At 41.0% G+C, this 22,514-nt stretch overlaps 3 protein-coding genes across 4 annotated transcripts; 1 reads left to right on the forward strand and 2 right to left on the reverse strand.

Annotated features, from left to right (window-relative positions):
- Window positions 1-6,129: 6,129 nt before the first annotated feature.
- On the forward strand, window positions 6,130-9,220 carry LOC117553502 (endonuclease domain-containing 1 protein-like). 2 transcript variants are annotated; one of them, XM_034227463.1, is made up of 3 exons: window positions 6,130-6,219; window positions 6,370-6,786; window positions 7,969-9,220. In XM_034227463.1, the coding sequence occupies exons 2-3, from the start codon at window positions 6,505-6,507 to the stop codon at window positions 8,587-8,589; spliced, it is 903 nt and encodes a 300-aa protein (XP_034083354.1). In that variant the 5' UTR covers window positions 6,130-6,219; window positions 6,370-6,504; the 3' UTR covers window positions 8,590-9,220. The 2 variants fall into 2 exon arrangements, with proteins under 2 accessions (XP_034083354.1, XP_034083355.1); XM_034227464.1 differs by having other exon boundaries at window positions 6,138-6,188.
- Window positions 9,221-9,655: 435 nt separating this feature from the next.
- On the reverse strand, window positions 9,656-10,853 carry LOC117553563 (DELTA-sagatoxin-Srs1a-like). The gene is made up of 3 exons (XM_034227558.1): window positions 10,674-10,853; window positions 10,400-10,520; window positions 9,656-10,237 (listed from the first exon to the last, which is right to left on the reverse strand). The coding sequence occupies exons 2-3, from the start codon at window positions 10,501-10,503 to the stop codon at window positions 9,784-9,786; spliced, it is 558 nt and encodes a 185-aa protein (XP_034083449.1). The 5' UTR covers window positions 10,504-10,520; window positions 10,674-10,853; the 3' UTR covers window positions 9,656-9,783.
- A 1,093-nt stretch (window positions 10,854-11,946) lies between these two features.
- Window positions 11,947-13,880, reverse strand: LOC117553564 (DELTA-stichotoxin-Hmg2b-like). Its single transcript, XM_034227559.1, has 3 exons — window positions 13,750-13,880; window positions 12,916-13,057; window positions 11,947-12,485 (listed from the first exon to the last, which is right to left on the reverse strand). The coding sequence occupies exons 2-3, from the start codon at window positions 13,030-13,032 to the stop codon at window positions 12,069-12,071; spliced, it is 534 nt and encodes a 177-aa protein (XP_034083450.1). The 5' UTR covers window positions 13,033-13,057; window positions 13,750-13,880; the 3' UTR covers window positions 11,947-12,068.
- Between the last annotated feature and the right edge of the window lie 8,634 nt (window positions 13,881-22,514).

Genomic DNA, 22,514 nt, shown 5'->3' on the forward strand with positions numbered 1-22,514 from the left:
AAGTTTTTCCTTGTACGATGTGAGGGTCTAAGGATAGAGGGTCTAAGGATAGAGGGTGTCGTTTTTCTCATACTGATATTCTGAACAATCTGTGCTGTTGTATTTGCTGTAAAGTGTCTCTACTGTAGGCTAATTTTATTATATGTACAGGACTTTGGCTCGACCAAAAATCGTTTATAAATGTGCTATATAAATAAAACTTGATTTGATTTGATTTGATAAGTTTCACTTTCCTTTTTTATTTCAATTCCAACTTTGGTCATGAAGAATATGTTTCTCTGTTGTCCACGTTCATAAAGCATAAAGCGTCAGAGCACGGTGCAGAGTCTCTAGATGAGTTTACAGTAGTCCCTCGTTCTTATTAAACATCCATGTTGTAGTCCGCTGTATAGAAAACTGTAGTTTCCATAGTTTCCCCACAGCAGCAGACGCACATTCATGACGTCCGCTGGCGCATCATAAACACGTCGGATAGTGAAAGTGCATTCGGATTCTCTAAAGTACCGCAGTCTCTTCTCCTAAGTCCTTTTTAATTCTCCTATCCACTATCCCTTAACCCCGTGACGTTTCACTCAGAGGTCAAGGAATAGGTGATAGGGTTAGAATTTAGGAGCTGATTTTTGGATTATCGGAATGCAACCTCGCTGTTTGAGGGCTTGATAGCCCACTCCCCCTCCACACTCGTTGCTTTGGAACACGCCCTCCGCGTGAATGCGCAGGGCATAGGGGTAGGGTGTAGGGGGCGGTTTGGGAATGGGCCTTTGTCCGACTTGCTCTGGAGGCTCGCCTACATGAGACGTTGAAATCTCGCGGGACAAAGACGCTCGCAGCCTTGAGAGCGCGGCGCGGCAGCGCAGTTCCTCTCCACGGGCTGCGGAAGCGAAATGCTTGATGGGAAACGACTCGCTGGTATCTCCAGCTGAGCGTTCATTGGTGGTTTTTACCACGTGCTGCTGATGAAACTCTCCAATTGGCTCAGCAAAAGTTTGTTGTTGTTTTGTGTCAGTTTTACGTCGCCACATCATTCCCATTTTTCATCATTGTTCCACAATGTTTATCATCATGAAATTAATATCTATATATTTTATACAATACTTGCACTGCTTACCGTTTTCATACTTTATATATCTTAGCATATTCATACACACTGTTCATGCTGCTCACAGGCTGCTGTGTGTATCTAGTGTATTCATACACACTGTTCATACTGCTCACAGGCTGCTATCTAGGCTATACCGGTCTAAATGTTTTCACTTTGGTCTATTTATGTAATATAAAGTATAACTTATCTATAACAGAGCCCAGATCTCTGTATGACTTTAATAAACTTCTGAATTGAATTAAAAAATAAGTGTAAACAACAGTGCAGTACGTCCAGCAGCTAGATAGCGTCACATATTTATCCGTATTATTTAATGAAAATGTACGTTGTAATGCCCCTTGAGTTTGACGTGTGTGACGTTAGTTAATTTAAAGTAAGTTAAAACCCAATACTCACATTTATTAGTGATTTCTCCGCATGCTGCTGCTTTTAAATCCTCTCTGCTGGGGAGACCGGAAGCCATTTCATTTGAAAAAAACTCCCTCTTCCCTGCGCGCATTGCACCCTGTAATATGGTAGGCCACGGAGTGTACATCAGATGTATCCTTCAAGATTGGGGAAAAGTAGGCTGCATTCGAGGAGTGTCGTCTTTTTTTTAAATTGGGACAGCCTTCTTTCGGCGGAAGTGACGTGTGCGGTCTACGAATGCACCCTTCTAAGGATACAACCCCTGAATTGAGACCTTTATATATACAGTCTATGATTGAGACACAGCCTCCGAGCTGTCCGACTTCAGGCGAGCTTTTTGAGACCTCCCCCGGCTGCGATCGGCTATTCTCGTCTACTTTCGAGGCGAGCCGCAACGCGTCTCAAACAAGCCTTTTCTTACAGAGTCCCTCCTCCAACACACACGAACGCGCACATGACCAATGAGGGCACGAGATAAGTTTGTGCACAGATGGAACGAAGGCTGACAGGCAGGTAGGCCATCCAGTTATTTTAGCCAGGCCGGCTCAGATGATTGGTCGTGCTTTTTACAGTGCTACGGCTTCCAGAGATTAATTTTTGTATGTATTTATTGTCAAAGCATTTCATATATTCATTGCTATCGGGACGTTAAGAGCATTCCATGGAATATAACAAAAAGTGTTTTCTGAAATAAATTACATACCCCATTGAATTATGACTGAAGATCGTCAGCTGTCTTCCTCTCCCTTGTTGTTCCTCGATACGTAAAGGCTGCACCACCGTTGACAACTTCTCTCTACGTATCAAACATACCGGTAAACCAGCATCGTTTGCTGTGAAAGCATATAACTCTGTCCACACAGAATTAAATCCTGTGTTACTCCGGTACTTTTCTTTGATTTATCCATAGTTCGCTCATCGAGCCGGGGGTCAGGTTATTCGCCTCCAAGAAAAGCCGCTCGCGCGGGACCGTAGCAGGATGTGACGCATATTTTAGTTGACCTAATTAAAACCGTTTTGTTTTTTATTTATGTGTCACAGTATCACCTCAAAATACAAGATACGAAACATTTTCAACCATGCAACAAAATATAAATAGTCCTACAAATACTTTTATTTGATTTCCTTCTTATTTTTGTCTAAACTCAAGGGAGCCAGAGCAGAGGGCTTAAAGGGTCACATGCGGCAATAGACCGCAAGATGGTGCTGACATGGCTAAAAGGTATTGTCCACACAGTACATGTATGATATTAATGTGTGTCACTCATAGACTGTATATATAAAGGTGTCACTACGTCACTACCATGGATGTATAATAACTGGATACCCGATCCGTCCCCCTGCCCGATCGGTACTGCGCATGTGTCCGCCATATTGGACAACTACATACGGCAACTCTAATGGCGCGTTTCCACTGCAGGCCTCGCTCGGTTTGGTTAGGCCTTATTAGGCCCGGCTCACTTTAATGCTGCGTTTCCATTACAGTTTAGGAACTGGGGCAGTTACTATAGTAACGCAGTGTAGGCGGAGCCGTGACGTCATCTTCAATGAGAGCCCCAGAAAAACAACACAGCCGTTAGCTCTTAGCACTCAGAGCTCACAGCTCTTCATATCTGTTCAGAAACTTGACAAAAGTTAAACAAGTACAAACCACAGACTGCCTGTGTCATGGCGAATACAGTCGCTGGTTTATTTATGTCTGTATAGGCCGTTGTTGTGAGTTTGGACGGTCGGAGCATATATAACGTTAGCTTAGCCAAGCTACATTTAGAAAACACACATTTTAAAAGGGTTTTTCGCCTGCCGTCTGTCTGCAGACTTGTCAAAGCATTAATTCATGGTTTTTACTAACCGGTATCAGTATGTTGTTACTTCGGCATCATTTTGAAACGTGTATTACAATTAATTCACGGTCAAATATGTTCATCTTGTTGTAGTTGTAGCCCCCTTGCCAGCGATTCTCTCTCTAGTTTAGCATACTCAGCCCGACTCAGCCTGGTTGTTTGTGGCCCTAGAACCACGATTTAGTCGGGCCAGAAAAAAGGTGAAAAAGTAGCCCCGGGCCAAAACTAGGCCAAGTGGAAACGCAACCAAAAACGGGCCCCGCACGGCTCGGCACACTTAAAGCGAGCTACCCGCTGCAGTGGAAACGCGCCATAATAGGACCCTTGATACAGTGGCGTTTGGCAAAGCGCAAAAAGAAAACTCGAGAGAGATGAGTTATTGTTATTACAACGTGACTTCACTATTATTTAACAACTCTTTTTATTGGGTTCTTTTATTTGGGGTTAAGTACATTGTCAGAATAAGTGAGAAATGGATTTAACTTCGGATTTAGACAGCTATATGCCATACATGATGTTTGCATACATTCACAGTAAATATTTATTCAGTATGATAGCTGTCTAACAGAAGTTCAATTAATTTCTCACTCATTCTGACAATGTACTTAACCCCAAATAAAAGAACCCAATAAAAAGAGTTGTTAAATAATAGTGAAGTCACGTTGACAATAACTCATCTCTCTCGTTCAGATTAATATTGTCGGGTTTTTTGAGTGTTCTTTTTCTGGTTTGCCAAACGCCACTGTGTCAAGTGTCCTATTAGAGTTGCCGTATGTAGTTGTCAAATATTGGACCATCTCGCACATGCACACTGCAGATAGGGCAGGGCGGCAGATCGGGTAGTGAATGTATACTTGTAAAGCGCCTTGATGACTTAGGTGTGAATAATGTGCGGTGTGGCGCAGTGGGCTGTGCATTGATCATCAGATCAAGGGGGCGAAACCCGCCACCGCTGCGTCTGAAAAGCCGTTGTGCCCTTGGGCAAGACACTTCACCTGAATTTGCTCCTGTGGGTATTGTCCACAGTACATGATCATTAAATGTATTTATGATATGCATGTGTAATGTGTATCTGTAAAGCGCTTTGAGTCATTGAAAAGCGCTATAATACATATAAGGAATTATTATTATTAACACCAGCAGGTGAATCTGCTGAGCATGAGCATCAATCAGGGAGCAGAGAGAATGAGGCACAGCAAACAGGGGGCTACATCCTCATTTGTGTTACTTTAACAGAATATTATCTTTATTTATATTACAGCAAGTGATTAACAGTTATTTACAATCTGGTGTAAAACAACACATAAAATACACAAGATATGAAACATTTATAAAAGTAGGCAACATAAAGAATACAATATATCAGTAGTTCCTAAAACGTATGAGCCGGTGGATATTCAAATAGCTTACAGAACAATCAGCATGAATTACAATTTGGTAGTATAATTAATACACAGTGTAACACTATTGTATAACCTTTTGGATGTTACGGTGAGTGAAGCAGGCAGGACCCAAATGCAGAAAAAACTGAAAATACCTTTATTTCAAGGATATGGCACACGGATAATCAGAACACTCCCCGGTGAACACAGTCACAGACAAACAACGAACCAACCCTGAACACAGGAAGAGACAAGACTAAATACAGGGAGGGGTAATCAACACAAGACGAGAAACAGCCGGGCAGGGGAGGAGAAACACAAGGGCCACAGGTGAACACAATCAGACAACTAGACACACCAGGGAAACTAACGACAGGAGGAAAAACACAGGGAAAAGGACCAGACAATATACCAGGAAAACATGACAGGGAGAACAGCAAAACACCCAAAACAAGACATACAAAACGTGACATAACACAATAATCGTAACAGAACCCCCCCTCAAGGGACGGATTCCAGACGTCCCTAAAACACCAAAACAGTCCAATAAACGTCCAAAAAAAAACAATGTCCAGCAGGGTGGGTGGAGGGGGTCAGGACGACGGGTTTGGGCTGACAACCCAGGAGCACCGCGGAGGACCCGGAAGGGATCTCGGGCGGACGGCCCGGGGGCAAGGCAGAAGCCGAGAAGGGGGACTCGGGCGGACGGCCCGGGGGCAAGACAGAGTCCAAGGTGGGGGTTATGGAGGGGCGAAGGCCACCGCGGGCGAACTCAGGGGGCCGAGCATGAAGGCAAGGACCGCGGCCGGAAAAGTCAGGGGGCCGAGCATGAGGGCGAGGGCCCCGGCCGGGAAAGTCAGGGGACCGGGCTCGAGGGCGAAGGCCGTGGCCCTCAGGGGGCCGGGCTCGAGGGCGAAGAATGCGGCTCACAGGGGGCCGGGCTCGAGGGCGAAGACCAGACAGCTCCAGAGGCCGAGCAGAGCCCGGTGTCGGCCGAACAGGAACCGGAGCCGGTGGGATAGGCCTCAGCAGGATCCCCCACGGAAGAGGACCAGGAATTGGCAGCACCCCCGGCGAGACAGAGGATGGCGGGGCCTCCAACGGAACAGGACAAGGGGTTGGCAGGACCCCCAGCGGAACCTCCAACGGGACAGGACACAGGGTTGGCAGGATCCCCGGCAGGAGAGTAGACGGCGGGACCTCCAACGGGACAGGACAAAGGGTTGGCAGGACCCCCGGCAGGAGAGTAGACGGCGGGACCTCCAACGGGACAGGACATAGGGTTGGCAGGACCCCCGGCAGGAGAGTAGTCTGTATTTAAAAGAGAGTGAAACCAACCATGTGTTTATCTTTACTTTGTGACTTCCCTCTTCTGTACGGTAACTCGCTACTGTTGATTCAATCAGGAGGAAACAGTGCAATGGTTGGGGACAATTTTCAGCGTCAGATTAAGTATGCAATAATGTTACTTTCCTGCAAAGTAGTAAGTATTTAATATGTTTTTAACAGGGAATGTGTAATAATTGATTGTAGACTGCATTTGATTACTGCTGGAGTGTTTGAGGTTGATTTGTCCTTGCAAACAATGGATGACTGAAACTAATGTTGAAACTGCTTCTGCTTTCACCAAAAGGTCATGTCTTATTGAAAAGGAGAACAGCTATCAGTAAGTTCAAGCCTCACTTTATCACACAGACACTGTATGAAGGCATGAATCATATCTGGACATTTGACTGCTGGATTTCACTACCAACTGGTCTTTATTAAAATGGCACATCACTTCGCTCTGGCTGTGTTCATTCTGGCCTTCACTGGATTCTGGAGCATGTGTGCAGCCGATGTTGGAGACTTTGCTCCATGCCTTGAGAGCTTCTATAGGTCCTGGCCTCCTAAAGGTCTGGTGGGGACCCCGATCTGCCAACGGTATCAAAACCAGTACCGCTTTGCCACGCTGTACAGTCAGCCACGCCGCACTCCATGGTTCTCGGCCTATTTGTACGCCACACCAGAAGGAAAGAGACCCCACACATTCTGGAAGTATGAGCCACAGGTAAGTCTAAAATTGTGCCAATCATGATATCATAAAAAAGTTATTATGATTCTATAAAATATTTATTTTAAAGTTGGGCTATTTGTCTTTCTATTAAGACTCAACAAATATTATTATTAATTCAACTACTTTTACTATCGCTGGATGGGAATTGGACTAAAAATAAAATAAGAGAGATGTTTATAAAAAATATTGAGAAGTTTAAATGTGCACATTGTACTACAATATATAACAAAAACAAATAGGTAATATATATATATGCATATATATATATATATATATATTACCTATTTGTTTTTGTTATATATTGTATGTATATTGTATATTATTGTATATATTATATATATATATAGGCCTATATATATATAAAAATACTTAATATTTGCAGTAAAGTGTTAAACAGTCAGACTTTATATAATTGTAGGCCTACTGGTTTATCAGTATTATTCATTTTTCAAAATGTCACAACTTCTGTCTTTAGTTCTATGATACAGTATTGCACTGAAACATGACATTATTATCGAAAAAAAAAAGTAGGTAGGCTACTCAAGAAAAATAGAAGACTAAAAACGAACAAACACATTTGACTTGTTTGGTGTCCCGTTGCGTTCCAGTTAATCATACTTCACACACAATAAAAACATTATTTTTAAGTAAATTACAAAACGAACGAGGAAATGAGCCCGAGTAAAAGGGAACTGGTTCATGTTTGCACTGTCGGTCTATTAACTCCCCATGGTAAAAATAAACTAGTGCTGAGTACAGGAAGCTGTTAGCATGACTGACACTTTTGCAAGTAGTATATTAGAAAAGCTTGCCTCTTGCCACTGATTTGCTTGGCTTTTTTGGGTCAAGTTTGAAATTGTTGGGAGGTGAGACACTGATATGTTTATAAGAACAAAGCAAGATTATAATTTTTTTTATCTTAAATGCATTGAGTGGCGCAGAAAATAAGCACATTTACCATAGAAAAAGTATTGTTTTGCTGGTGAAATGCATTTGTTTGTTTAAGCAACAATTCAAGCTAGGCTACGTTTCTAGCTAGCTAAGTCTTGTTGTTGCTTTAGTGATGTCCACTGTTCTAAAAGCAGCTTCACTCAGTCTTCCTATAAATAAATGACAGTTTATCATATGGTCTACGTGCAATGTTCCTCACTTTTCTCTTCTGACCCCCATGAACAGTTAGCCTACCCAGGAGCTGATGGCAACATGCTCTCCTTCCCTCTGGGTCATCTGGATCAGAACGTGGTGGAAAGCCAGGGAGTGGAGTTGGACTACATTAACTCCACCTATTCTCGTGGACACTTGAACCCCAGCCTCCACCACAAGAGCTATAAGGACCGCGCCTCTACCTTCACCCTGACTAATGTTGTTCCTCAAATGGCAGGCTCTAATGATGGACCATGGGAAGCCCTGGAGCAGAACGTCAACAAAACCTTAGGCACCTACTGTCTCGGAGACACCTACATAGTGACTGGCATCATCCCTTACCAGAGCGACGAGCCCTGGCTCAGGAATCATCGTGTAGCCGTGCCTGAGTATATTTGGTCCGCCTACTGCTGCCCAAACTACAACAACAGTCTACCAAAAGTACTGAAGGATGCTTTCCCCACGTATGCTGCCATTGGTCGCAACGACTGCAACAGCACAGAGGAGATTGTGCCAGTAAGCCAGCAGACTAAGAAACAGTTCAGAGGGTATGATGTGAGAAAAATGCCACTGGAAACACTCGAAATGTATCTGAAGGACAGATTCAAAACTGTTGTCAGTGTTTTTTACGAGCAGTGCTCTCAATCCAACTGATTTTGCAGACACAAATACACTGTTATATCTTACAATAGAAAAAAAATCATGTATTTAACATATTGTTCCTAATAAACTAAGAAAATTGCTGATGCATTGTTGCACGATGACCTTACATTAACGTGTCTTTGATCAAGAAAAATGGTGATTCTTTCTCGGAAACAATAATATTCACCTTTATGTTTAGCTAATAGTAAAGTGATTGATAACCTACCTCTCTCATTTGTGTATGTTTAATAAATTGAGCTTGCGAGACCGTTGTTTTAGCGTTCAAAAAAGCGGGAGACAGCTAGCCCAGTTCCCTCAATAAAAAAACAAAACAAACATCTTTACATGATATTTTTACACTTAGGTTTTCATCCAGTCCAAATCAAAAACATACCACACATTCATATTAGAAGTGCATTTTTTGTTATGACTGAGCAGAGCCATGCTAGCAATTTCCCTCTGTTTCTAGTCTTTATGCTAAGCTAAGGTTGCTGTAACTTGATATTTACTCCACAGATATGAGAGTGGTATACATTTTCTCATCTAGCTCTTGGCAATAAAGTGAGTTGCTGTTTGTGTAAAAGCTATAACTTGACCTCAGATAATTCATCTCAATTTAATAAACCTGAATTTATAAACATTGCTACTTTTTATATGATGTTATTCCCTTTATCTGAGTACACGTGTGCATTGATTCTGAGAAAGGTTTGAAGGTGAGCATGCTCTGAATCCTTGTAACCACTAGATGGTGACTTCGTGCAAACCATGTCGATCATACGCAGCTTTTGCAGGCTGTTCACACACTGTAGGGTTTGTTGAAATTACATACAAAACCTAATCATCTCCGTCTTTTATCTTATTATTTACCTAATAATGTCAAAGATATTTCGTTTCATATTAAAAAAAAATAAACTACACTTCAACTTTGTATGTCACATTGGCTGCTGATTGATATAAATATGTTACATTTGTGCCATAGAGATACCACATTTAGATAAACATTAACTTGTTCCACCAGTTGGTCCCGAGTGTTCTGAAGCTTTGCCAAGACCTTTTGTAATGATCACTTAGACACACATTTATTTGTATATCAGACTGTATTTATTGCATGAATAGATTATACAGTAGCAAAGGTGTTAGGGCTAAGCATATTTAATCAAACACACTGCCCATTAAACTGTGTTTTGATATAAATGAATTACTGGCTTAGTGATGCTGCTGGTTCATTGTTGGAGTGAAGAGCTTGTCCCACACCTCCACCTTCAATATGGACCTGCCCATCGGGGACATGGTAGCCTTCATGTCCAGTGTTGCGCCCTGGAACGTGAGATCAGAGCCATTGGACTCCTGCCTCACAAAGCCCTTGGGTTCTTTGTCGTAATACATCTCTTTGTACAGCTTCTCATCGCACACTTTGGACATGGGGTAGATTGCCAAGGCGAACCAGTTCTTGTAGGAGCTATTATCGTAGGGCACAGAGAACATTATGGCTAATTTCTCCGTAGGGGTGTTGCTATTTCTTGCAAACAGGTCGTAGGTCATGACGCCCACAGCACCGGTGGCTTTGGAACTGGTCTTGCTGAAGTTGCACACCTCGGTTTTCAGAGGGCGCACGGTGGGCTGGGGTGGGCTATGGCAGTTCCCACTATCCAGGTACACCCTTTTTTTTAAAGGCAAAAGAAGAAAAAAATAATAATTAAGAGCAAAAACCGGATAATTCATCTCTAGTTTGTTTTTATCAGGCTACACACATATTTGCATTAAGATGCATTATTTTGTTAAGAATACTCTAAACAATATTGTCTTTTAGGTTTGCCCTTACTTTGGGTCTACCAGGCAAAAGCTGTTGGTGAGGTTGGTGATCTCAATGGTGACATTTCTGCTGCTCGTGAGGTTAGCAGCCAATGCCTCTGCTGATTCACACATGTTGTTACTTGTAAAGGCTGCAGGAAAGCAGAATTACATTGTATTACAATGCAGTGAATACAATTAGCTGTGAACAGTGCCATAACAAATTATGCACAGTGCTAAATGCTACATAAAAACTATATTTTCCATCAAACCTCCAAATACAGCCCAGTATTAAACAGGCTTACCTGTCCGGATCCTAGGTGTGTTGCTCGCTCGGGCAGTGCCAGATTTGAAACACAGGATTCCCTCTTTAGATCACTCTTGTTTGGGAATTTGTGACACAGTAACCCAACCCAAATGGGTTTCCACCCACAGTACGCACCTACTTTGTTACTGGCTTTTTGTCCTCGCCTCTCACCTGAGGTATGTAGACAGAGGCTCAAAGACAGGGTGTAGCCAACAGTTGCAACATATAAGGATGGTCTTTTTTTGTTTTCATAATGTGTATTTTTGCCTAGCTACGATCAAGTTTGAGCTTCATGCAAGAAGCGAACAAACCTGTTTCTTTCATATCCGTGATTTATTGTCCTTAGTAACCATGCAGGAAGCAAAGTCCTCTTATTTTGGTACCCATCAACCATTTGGTTCTTATTTTGTTAATACGCTTTGATTTCTTGGATTCCCCAATGTTTTCTTATTATCGGTATATTTGGTGGAGAGCACTTTTACCAAGATAATAAAAAAACATTTTACCGTCCACAAAATGATTGTCCAACCCAATGGACATTTTATGTATTTTGTTGAGGAAAAAAAGAAGAATCTGCATGCACATAATAATCACATTTAGAATATTTGATCTTTTATTGCACTTGTTGGCTAAAGGAATACTCTTGGTCCAATGGTCCAGTTAAGACTATAAAAACCATTGGAGGATAATACGTTGTGCTTTCAGCTTCTGTATAACTTACATACTGCTCTTACATGCTCTTTGATTTTCCTGCAACACCAGTACTGATGCTCTGAAAAATCTACCGTTAGCTCAACCTTTTTCCAAATCTTTCCAATGTGCCAGAGAATATTCACTTTGCACTACAAATGTCCAGCCCTTATATAGTGTTTAGGGTGCATTGTATGATAATACTCACATTTCTTATCAAGAAGGATTTATCCTTCGGCCCAACCGGATAAAGCAGATTTAGATTGTTAAGATCATTTAGTTCATCTGGAGTTGACTTGCTTAAGAAAACATTGCTGCATAAGGCAGACTGTTTACTATCTCATCGTCTCATTATGCACCTTTTATCTCTGCAGTGATGCAGTTTTTCCTGTCTGCATGAGGACAAGAACATGCTGCACCTCTAAATGGCATGTTGCACAGTGTTTATACTTTTATAAATCAAAGTGAAGTATGACTCATGTTATTTCTGCTGAGGAGATTTCAATCTTTTCATTGCCTGCAAACATTTGTGATCATTTTTAATGGCTCAAATAAAGATGAAAAATGGTCAAGGACAAGAATTGCATTGTATTGTTTTTTATTCATTTAAAGCACCCATACAGGGTGTATGTAGGTTTCAGGAACATCTGCTTCAACTGTGTTCTTGCATTTTATTCCACACCAATGCACTCATTACAAACATTCATTTGCCCATCTTGTCGTACAGCTCCAGTTTGATTATGGCCTTGCCTTCGTCGGACATGCAGGCCCTCACATCTACCATCCTCCCCTTGTAGGTCACCCCTGAGCCTTCGGCCTCGTGGCGCAGAAAGTTGGTGAAATCCTTTTCGTTGTACATATGTTTGAACAGTTTCTCGTTGCACTCTCTTGTGTGCTCGAAGATACCCACCCCGAGCCAGTTCTTGTAGAAGTTGTAGTCGAACGGCACCGAGAACATGATAGCGATCACCTCGTTGCAGTGGCGGTTGCTCATGTCGAACAGCTCGTAGGTCAGGACGCCAACGGCACCCGTTGCCGTGTGGTCGTCTTTGACGAAGGAGCACAGCTCGGTCTTCTGGGTACGCACGGTGGGCTGGGGAGGGCTGAAGGTGAAGCCACTCTCCAAGTGCACCCTGCAGGGTAAAAGAGATGCAGTGATGAGTGGACCAAAACGTTTTCTTACCCCGAACGCCAACCCCAAATCTTACTCTAACCCTAACCTCTACTCAGGTTGTGCTTATACCACAATGTCAAATTACTCCTTTATAAGTGGGCTAATGCTCTGCATAAAAAAATCCTCTTTGAGTAAAAGTGCAAAAGTGTCAAATGTGTTATTAACAGTACTGGTAATTTCGCTCAATGATTCCCAACCTAGGTGATGGTGTACAAGTACAAGTGCTTTAAATCACAGTATATGTAAGATGTATTAACTGTATACCACTGGTAGTCATGCATGCATGGATTCAAGAACATTGAAGGAATTTGATAATCACTGTCTTCATTGGTTAATTAACACACAGATTAGAAAAAAACTGTTCACGCTGTCTAACAGAGATTCTTACTTGGGGTGGAACGAGGCAGTAGGAGGAGCTGACATTGGTGAGCTCGATGGTGCAGTTGCGGTTGGTGGTGAGGGTGTAGGAGTGGGCCTCTGCAGTCTCAGGCATGATGACGGTGGGTGGAGATTGCTAACTGATGGATGTACAAAAAAAGAGTTTAGAAAAACAGAAACTGCTGCTGATTTAGTGTTTGTTAACATCGATTTGTTTTCCTTCTTACATATTAGCTGATTGTTTTATTCTAGTAACACAAGCTGCTTAAAGGCATGCAAACAATTGTTGTCAACACCAGGGATGGGTAGTAACGAATGACATGCAATTGGGATTACGTAATCAGGTTACAAAACGTTGTCAATGATTACTGCAACATATTTTTGATGATTTCTCTAAAATATGGCAATTTTAAATAATGCAAACATTTTTTAACCAATAAACCATGCTATTAGAGCAATATTGTAAGTTCTCAATTGCAAACATAAATATATTTGTTTGTAAGCCAAGGGATAACTCTACTAATTTCATGTGAAAAATGTCGTATGTATTCAGTAACTGACATAATTTAAAATGAATGCCCAATGCTAATGCTAAACACTGATCAACACATACTGTGACATGGGAACGAATTACAGCGCATAGAGGACATCCAACATGACACCAACCCTGCACAATGCTTCACTTGACACAAAAAATAAAGAACTAAAGCCATATCTACTGAGAAGTATTTCAAAATATGATCTAATAATATTACCACTGGGAATTATTTTCTTCAAAGTAAATGCAGCTTTGGTGAAAACTTCATATTAATCTCAAAGTAAATGTACTTACTTTACTTTATGTCACACACGGGATGGCAGAGAGTCCTCTGAAAACAGGTCAGACTTTGGTTCAGAGATGAAGAAAAAGTCACACTCTCACAGGGGGAGTCACCCTTCACACACACTCTGTAGGTGTGTCTGTGCTGACATGCAATACTGGGTGTGTGTGACAGTTTAAGGGAAGACACTACAAGTTAGGGAGGCCAAAGAGTTATAATTTCAACCAACTGGACCAAGTCATTGTTTTGCAAGTCCAAGTCAAGTCTCAAGTCTTTGCGCTCAAGTCCGAGTCAAGTCTCAAGTCATTGTCTTGCAAGTCCAAGTCAAGTCTCAAGTCAGGATGGGCAAGTTCAAGTCAAGTCCAAGTCCATACTTTGACAAAACGAGTCATAAACAAGTCATTATGTGTTTTTCAACAAATGTAATGACATCGATCAACAGAATAATACTTAATAATCAAATTGCTCTTTATTAGTCACATTAATAATTTAATAATCCATTTTCTCTCTGCTGGTAAAGTAACGTGTGTTTTTCTAATTTAAGAGGGATCAGTAAGGTAAGGCTACCGTGACGGTTTGATTCAGAAGGAGTTTAATGTATAAGATCCCTGATGTTGAGGTAACCAGAATGTTTATTTCCACTGTGTACAACATGTTATAAGGGACCCACAATCTATCTTTATGCAAGGGATAATGTGCAGTGAGGCGGTCTCTATGGGGAAGAGAACACCTGCATCTAGATCCCTCTGCAGGTGGTACATTAAGTATATATTAGGGGTGTAACGGTACACGTAACCGTACCGAAATTATTCGGTACGGGCCCTTCGGTTCGGTACAGGTGTGTACCGAACGAATATAACGTTAAACGTAAAAAATTGAGAACGTGAATAACTTTTTGGAAGTAATCTCAGGTGCTGCGTCGCAGCATTCAGAGTAATTTGCTCACATTGGGTTCAACGCGTCATAGAGCGAGCAAGTCATTTCATTGGATGAGAGGCATACTATGAGAGCTGGTCAGAGGGATGCGTTCAAATGTAGTCAGTAATTTGAGGAACTGTCAAAAATGAATGGCGAACGCAGATAAAGTTGAGCTCGAAAATCCTCCAGCATCATTGAAGTCTCCGGTTTGGGAACATTTTGGTTTCGCAGTTACGTACAAGGATGACGGACAAAGACAGGTGGACCGAACCAAAGCTGTTTGTCGGCATTGTTCAACTAAAATTGGTTACGCGGCTGGCAATACATCAAACTTGCACACTCTTGAAAAGGCATCACCCGAACGTGAATATCACCGGTACCAAAAGAAAAAAGACTGAAGTGCAAACCCAACTCCCACTAGCATGTAAGCCTCCACCACTCGCAGAAAGATCAGACCGAGCCAAAGCTATTACAAACACCAAATATCCTTATGTTGCCATGTTAGCAAAGCGCTACCTGGCTGTATCGGCTACCTCTGTCCCTAGCGAGAGGGTTTTCTCCACATCAGGAGACATTGTTAGTGCCAGCAGATCTGCCCTTTCGGCAAGCAATGTGGACAAGTTCATTTTTCTTTAAAAAAACATGAAAATACAATGACAAGCAAGTCATAATGTCAAGCTGGCTGCTTAGGTGCTAGTACAGTAGGCTACAGTTCAAATACAGATTATTTCAGTTCATCGAAATGCTGCACCTTAATGTTCATTTTATTATATTTTGTATTTATTTGAGTGAATATTCACAGTTTAATAATAATTAAAAACCCAAAACTAATAGTTTATGTTTTGTGAGTACTAGTCGGTAGTAGTACAGTAAAGTTCAAATACAGATTATTTCAGTTCATCGAAATGCTGCACCTTAATGTTTATTTTATTATATTTTGTATTTATTTGAGTGAATACATTATTCACAGTTTAATAATAATAATAAAAAAATATATATATATGTTTTGTTTTGTGAAAAAAAATGCTGCTGTACCGAAAACGTACCGAACCGAACCGTGACCAAAAAACCGAGGTACGTACCGAACCGAAATGTTTGTGAACCGTTACACCCCTAGTATATATTGATGCTAATACTTTTGTACTTTTACTTGTAACATTTTCAATCAATCAATCAATCAATGTTTATTTATATAGCCCAATATCACAAATGTTACATTTGTCTCAGTGGACTTTACAGTTTGTACAAAATATCAGTATGACAATACGACACCCTCTGTCCTTAGACCCTCACATCGTACAAGGAAAAACTTCCGGAGAAAACCCACAGTTTAAAGGGAAAAATGGGAGAAACCTCAGGGAGAGCAACAGAGGAGGGATCCCTCTCCCAGGACGGACAGACGTGCAATAGATGCCGTGTGTAAATTGAAAAGATAATACATTTGCAACATAGGTAGTCCAAATGTTTGGAAATGCATGTGTGTATAATAGGAAGATGAATCCACGAGGATATCCATCCAGGGCCTATGATCCAGGACCACAGCCACGACTCAAGATCCAGGGCTCGCGATCCAGGACAGAGGAGCGCAGGATCATCCATGACTCCGGATCCCGGCGTATATAGACACCAAAAAGAAAGACATTTGGGGAAGCTGGGTTAATCGGAACATGAGAGTACACAGGTATAGACAGAGAGAAGGAAGAAGTAAGATGTCCCCCGACAAACTAAGCCTATATCAGCAAAACTAGGGGCTGGATCTAATCAGCCCTAACTATAAGCTTTATCAAAAAGGAAGGTCTTAAGCGCACTCTTAAAAACGGATAGGGTGTCTGCCGCCCGAACACAAACTGGAAGCTGATTCCACAAATGTGGAGCTTGATAAGAAAAGGCTCTGGCTCCCATTGTACTTTTAGAGACTCTAGGAACAACCAACAACCCTGCATTCTTGGAACGCAATGCCCTAGTAGGACAGTAGGGTATAATGAGTTCTTTAAGGTAAGATGGCGCCTGCCCATTAAGGGCTTTGTAGGCGAGAAGAAGAATTTTAAATTCTATCCTGTGTTCTATAGGGAGCCAGTGTAAGGGAGCCAGAACAGGAGTAATGTGGTCCCTTTTCCTAACTCTGGTTAGTACACGAGCCGCAGCATTTTGAATCAGCTGAAGCGACTTGACTGACTTCTTGGTACACCCTGATAATAAAGAGTTACAATAATCCAGCCTTGAAGTAACAAATGCATGGACTAGTTTCTCTGCATCGTTTTTGAGGCAAGATATGCCTGATTTTTGCAATGTTACGTAGATGGAAGTAGGCGGTCCTTGAAATTGATTTTATGTGGGCGTTAAAGGATAAATCCTGATCAAATATAACACCAAGATTCCTTACAGTCTCACTGGAGGCCAAATTAATGCCATCCATAGTTAGTATATCCTTAGATAATTTGTTTCGTAGATTCTTCGGGCCAAGTACAATAACTTCAGTTTTGGTCGTGTTTAACATCAAAAAGTTCAAGGTCATCCACGTTTTTAAGTCCTTAAGGCAGTCTTGAATTTTATTTAGATGATTAATTTCATCAGGCTTGATTGATAAATATAGTTGAGTATCATCCGCATAACAATGAAAGTTTACAGAATGATTCCTTATAATATTGCCTAACGGAAGCATATATAATGTGAACAAAATAGGTCCGAGCACTGAGCCCTGTGGCACTCCATGGCTAACTTTGGTTTGCGTGGAAGAATCATCATTGACACGTACAAACTGAGAGCGTTCAGATAGATAGGACCTAAACCAGTCTAAAGCAGTTCCCTGTATGCCAACTAAGTGCTCTAGTCTTTGCAATAAGATATCATGGTCGATAGTATCAAATGCAGCACTGAGATCGAGCAAAACAAGAATAGAGACACGTCCCTTGTCAGAGGCTATTAGAATGTCATTTGTGACTTTAACCAGAGCTGTCTCTGTGCTATGATGTGTTCTAAAGCCAGACTGAAAAGCTTCAAATAAATCATTGTTTTTTAAGTAATCACACAACTGTTTTGCGACCGCTTTCTCAAGAATTTTTGAGAGGAACGGAAGATTAGAAATAGGTCTATAGTTGGCTAAAACCTCTGGATCGAGGTTGTGCTTTTTAAGAAGCGGTTTTATCACTGCTACTTTGAATGATTGTGGAACATAGCCTGATAATAAAGACATATTCATTCATTCATTTTGAATGCAGGACTTTTTATTGTACAGGGTTCCTGCAGGTTTCGCCAACTCAAATGTAAGACTTTTTAACACCTTTTTAAGACCACTTTGAATAGAATTTAAGACCTATTTCACGGCAATAAAGTATGAAGGAAAATGTATATAAAGAAGAAATACGTCCCATAATCACTTACAAAGTAAATGTATTCATGTTCAACATAAGAACAATGACTGAACACAACAGCATAACAGTACAGAACTGTGTTAGCGTGTTAGACAAAAAGTGTGTATGTGTGTGCGCTTGAGTGTGTGTGTGTGTGTGTGTGTGTGTTAGGGCTGTGCAATTAATCATATTTTAATCGCAATTACGATTTTGGCCTGCCACAATTACGAAAACAACATAATCGGAAAAAACGATTATTTTGCTTTGCTAGGTTGTGACAGTGCACCACAACATATTTGATCTCATGAATTTTTTAGTAATGTATCATTTATTTAATTAATTTTTGTATTGGTTTTTCAGTTGAATTATACGTTCAGGGTAATCAACAGTTCAAAAGATACTGTTCAAATTATTATCTGTTTTAAAGTTCAATAAATGGATGTTTTCAAAGTCAATGAATAATCATATTTAATAATCGTGATATTAATTATTGACCAACATAATCTTGATTATTGCCATAATCGAGCAGCCCGTGTGTGTGTGTGTGTGTGTGTGTGTGTGTGTGTGTGTGTGTGTGTGTGTGTGTGTGTGTGTGTGTGTGTGTGTGTGTGTGTGTGTCTCTGAGAGAGAGTGACAAGAGCTATATTCAGACTGAGCTCTGCTGCCTTGGCTACACTATTTCATCGTTGCTGTTGTATGATTGGTGTTTAGCTGCGGTATTTAGCGTCTACAGCACCTCCGCTTTTAGGGTTGACGTAGACCCAAACTTCGCCCGGAGGTCCCCCGGTGTTGTTGCGGGAGCTGCTGCACTAGCTAACACTCCACTAGCTAACGCTACATTAGCTGCTGCTGCACTAGCTAACGCTCCACTAGCTAACGCTGCACTAGCTAACGCTACATTAGCAAAACAAACACTAATTTATTTTGCAAAAGGTGCAGCGGGCTTCAAACACGTTCCCTCCACTGGTTTCAACCAAGCACTAAATTAGATGTTTTCCAACCAAATACGGTTGAACTTACACTTCCCCATATTTATTTGTAAGTAGATTCGAAGATAGGCTACATGAGCTGAAGCTTGGTTGCTAGGTTACTAGCTGGGTGTTCTCCAATAAGGGGCCGGGGGAAACAAAGTTAGTGATTACTGGTTCCATGTTGATTTAATTCAATACAAATTGTTGGGGGGAACTGAAAGGCTATTACCCTACTGGTTACTTTGCAGCCCGGACATTTCCCCCAAAACACATTTAGACGCTATCGCAACACAGAAGTACCTTTCAAATCCGATAATTTTTAAGACCTTCTGAATCATATTTAAGACCTTTTTAAGGCCTTAAATTCTGATTATCAAATGTAAGACTTTTTAAGACTTGTTAAGACCCCGCGGGAACCCTGATTGTAACTTTTTTTAATTGTCTGAACTTCTCCCACCTCTGACAATAGATCCTGAGTGTTTACCCTGCTCTGAAGGTTATTTTCATTTTACAAATCCTGCACTCAGCTTTGCTTTCTCCAATATCATTGAAAAGCAGCCAGATGCTGCTTCTTTTTTCGGTTTTCGCTCATTTCTTGACTTTTTCCGACGCGCTTGCATTTAAATCCGGCTCCCCGTCTCCTCGTCGCTCTGCACATGCTGTGCCCCCACCCTTCTTTCACATAATGGTATGATCCTAGTGTGTCCTCGCATATGATTGGCCGCATGGTGGCCCAGCTAAATAAAGACCCGCCCCTGCCTGCAAGGATTCTCAGCAAGAGTAGGAGCGGCTGAAGATTCTGCTCTCCCCGACGGGAGTCTGCTCTTCTAACCGCAGCTCGCGATCGGCGTGTTGGAGACCTCTGAATTAAAGTAGCAAGTCACCTCAAGTCAGAAGGCTCAAGTCCAAGTCAAGTCCCGAGTCATTGGTGTTCAAGTCCAAGTCGAGTCGCAAGTCTTTTGTGATGTTGTCAAGTCGAGTCTCAAGTCATAAAATGTGTGACTCGAGTCTGACTCGAGTCCAAGTCATGTGACTCGAGTCCACACCTCTGGTTACCACCATTAATCTTTCAGTTGATTACTTTCATAAAGGCACATTTAAGATAAGATAAAGATAAGTTAGGATGATAAGATGTACTTTATTGATCCCAAATTGGGAAATGTTTGCGTTGCAGCAGCATAAAAAGGAACAGGTTTCCTGAAAATTGTTACATTTGCAAATGAGGCATTCTTGTTTGTATGTGTTCATTTACATATACGTTGACAAAATATGAAACACAGTTAAAAAGACTGAAATGTGTATTTTGGGTGTTTGTGTATTTGCATTTATCTAAAATAAGACATGTTATGGAAGCAAAATAGCCCAAAATCAAAAATGTAAATAATTGTGTTTTCCTTTTCAGTGTATGTATTTGAAATAGACAGTATAAAAATATGTGCGTGTGTTTAATGTAATATTTAGAAATCTTATCATGTCTTTGGCACAAGATGGAAAAGTAGCTGACTGTTGATGGAGGAATAACCTGAAAGTCTGGGTAGATTGAAAAAAGGGAAGAGACAGTCAATAGGGATGATGAAGGTGATTCATGTTGATGAAGCCTACTGAAACTCCTGAACTTGTTCATGGGAATGATTTCTTACATGTTGTGTTTGTTCACTACATTTGTGTGCCAACAGTTGATGAATGACATATCTGGAGCAACACACCTCTTATTGTTTTTAAGAACTTTATGTTTGTGCAACCTGTTCCAGCATGCACTGAAGGATGTGATGGATAGCATATGAGGAAGTCTATAGTGCAGTCTTAACCAAGGGCTCAAGGGGTCATATATCCCTGGGCAAAATAACCAAGAGGAGTCACAAAATGAATACTAAGATGATATATTAAACTCATTAAATATGTGTGATTTTAGGGTTTAAAGCAGTATTTTTTTCTCCCAGAAAAAGGTGTGTCTTTGGGTTGTGAGAGGTTCCACCCAGAAGACATTTCATTTCCAAACTTTCATTCAAAGGTGCAATGTGTAAACTTTTGCCAGAGTTTTAGTTTAAAACATTTAAAACATTATCAACGAGGAAGAAGAAGTAACAGTGTTCATTTAGGTGAAAGCTCTTTCTAATATGTGTAACAGATATCTACTGAAATGACCCTTCTAACATTGTAATGCTCCGTTCCCACAGCAAAGTGGAACATTAGCTTACCTCTGCTGGTCCAGCCTGCAGAGCAACATGTCATCGCCGCTCCCTTAATCACAACATTTATCTGCTGTTTGGAATTTTATCACGTCTGCAAATGAAAAAACACTATCAATCTAACTATTGTTTAAAATATATTTTAAACAATGAAAACGTGTTCAAAAAGGAAATGCTAAATCACTGGTGCTTTAGAGCTCAGTGCTGATCAGTCCTCGCTGGACCAGGGGGGGGGGGGGGGGGCACCACCACCATCCCCATCCGCAGAAAAGACAAGGTTTGCTTCCAAGCCCACCATGGAAGGTTCTCGGGGCCAACAGGTGCAAGGGCCAGTGCCCCTGTAACTCTGAGCTATGGTAACTCTATTTTTTAGAGTGATGCAGCGAAGACTGTGCTGCAACTTTAGCCAAGGTTAACAGGAGTGTGTTTTGCTTTGTTTTGAATGATGTGATTTAATAACATTTTCTGTGAGTACAATTATTGTTCTGGTCATGAAAGTTATAGGGAAGCAGATCAAGTCTCACATCATGTCTAGTCCTGGTGCCTCATTGACCCACTCCAGTTAGGTTACTGTGTTACAAGAGAAGGATATAGGGCTGCTAGCCACCATTCAGTGACACCTGGAGAGGAGCAGTTTTTTGCAGAGCTAATACAAAATGTCCACATTAATCCGCCATCATCAATATTTCCTCAGGATCAGATTTGATTACGGGTCCAAAAAGCCATTCTACAACAGAGTATACGATACATGCCTTGTGGAGCTTATTTATTCAGATCATTGCTATTGTGCTATTTGCTTGAATATATCTGTCCGTGCATATGTGTGTTTGTTATCTGTTTTCAACCCAAAATCATGTTGTCTTTATGGACTATTAAAAATGTCTTTAATTTACTTTATTGAAAGCCATTCAACATTTTGAAGCTCAACCCTGTCACTTATACCATTATGCTTTACTTAAACTATGCGTTTGTACTTATACTACAACAATCAATATAATGGCTCAATTTGGAAATGCATTTATATTTACTTCATAGCTCCTGTCTTTCAAATATATGTACATTTTAGAAGTTTTTTGTTTGTTTTATTTACCTTATTTATCATGTACTCCTATGTGTTATTATGTATTTACTTGATGAGGTGAAGTGTCTGTATATTCTTTGTGTTTCCATGCAGTTTGTGCGGTATTACTGTAAAATGAAACACATGTCAGACTATAGAGTTTTACAAACTGTTTTTTCAGTTGAGAGTTACAGTCGTAATTGTGGTTTCTGTCATTACATACAGCTCATTAGATTTATATAGAAGAAGCTCAGTCAGTTTCACAGACTGGAAAGACCCAAATCACCA

Source organism: Gymnodraco acuticeps, unplaced genomic scaffold (genome assembly GCF_902827175.1).
Source record: "Gymnodraco acuticeps unplaced genomic scaffold, fGymAcu1.1, whole genome shotgun sequence".
Lineage (NCBI taxonomy): Eukaryota > Metazoa > Chordata > Actinopteri > Perciformes > Bathydraconidae > Gymnodraco > Gymnodraco acuticeps.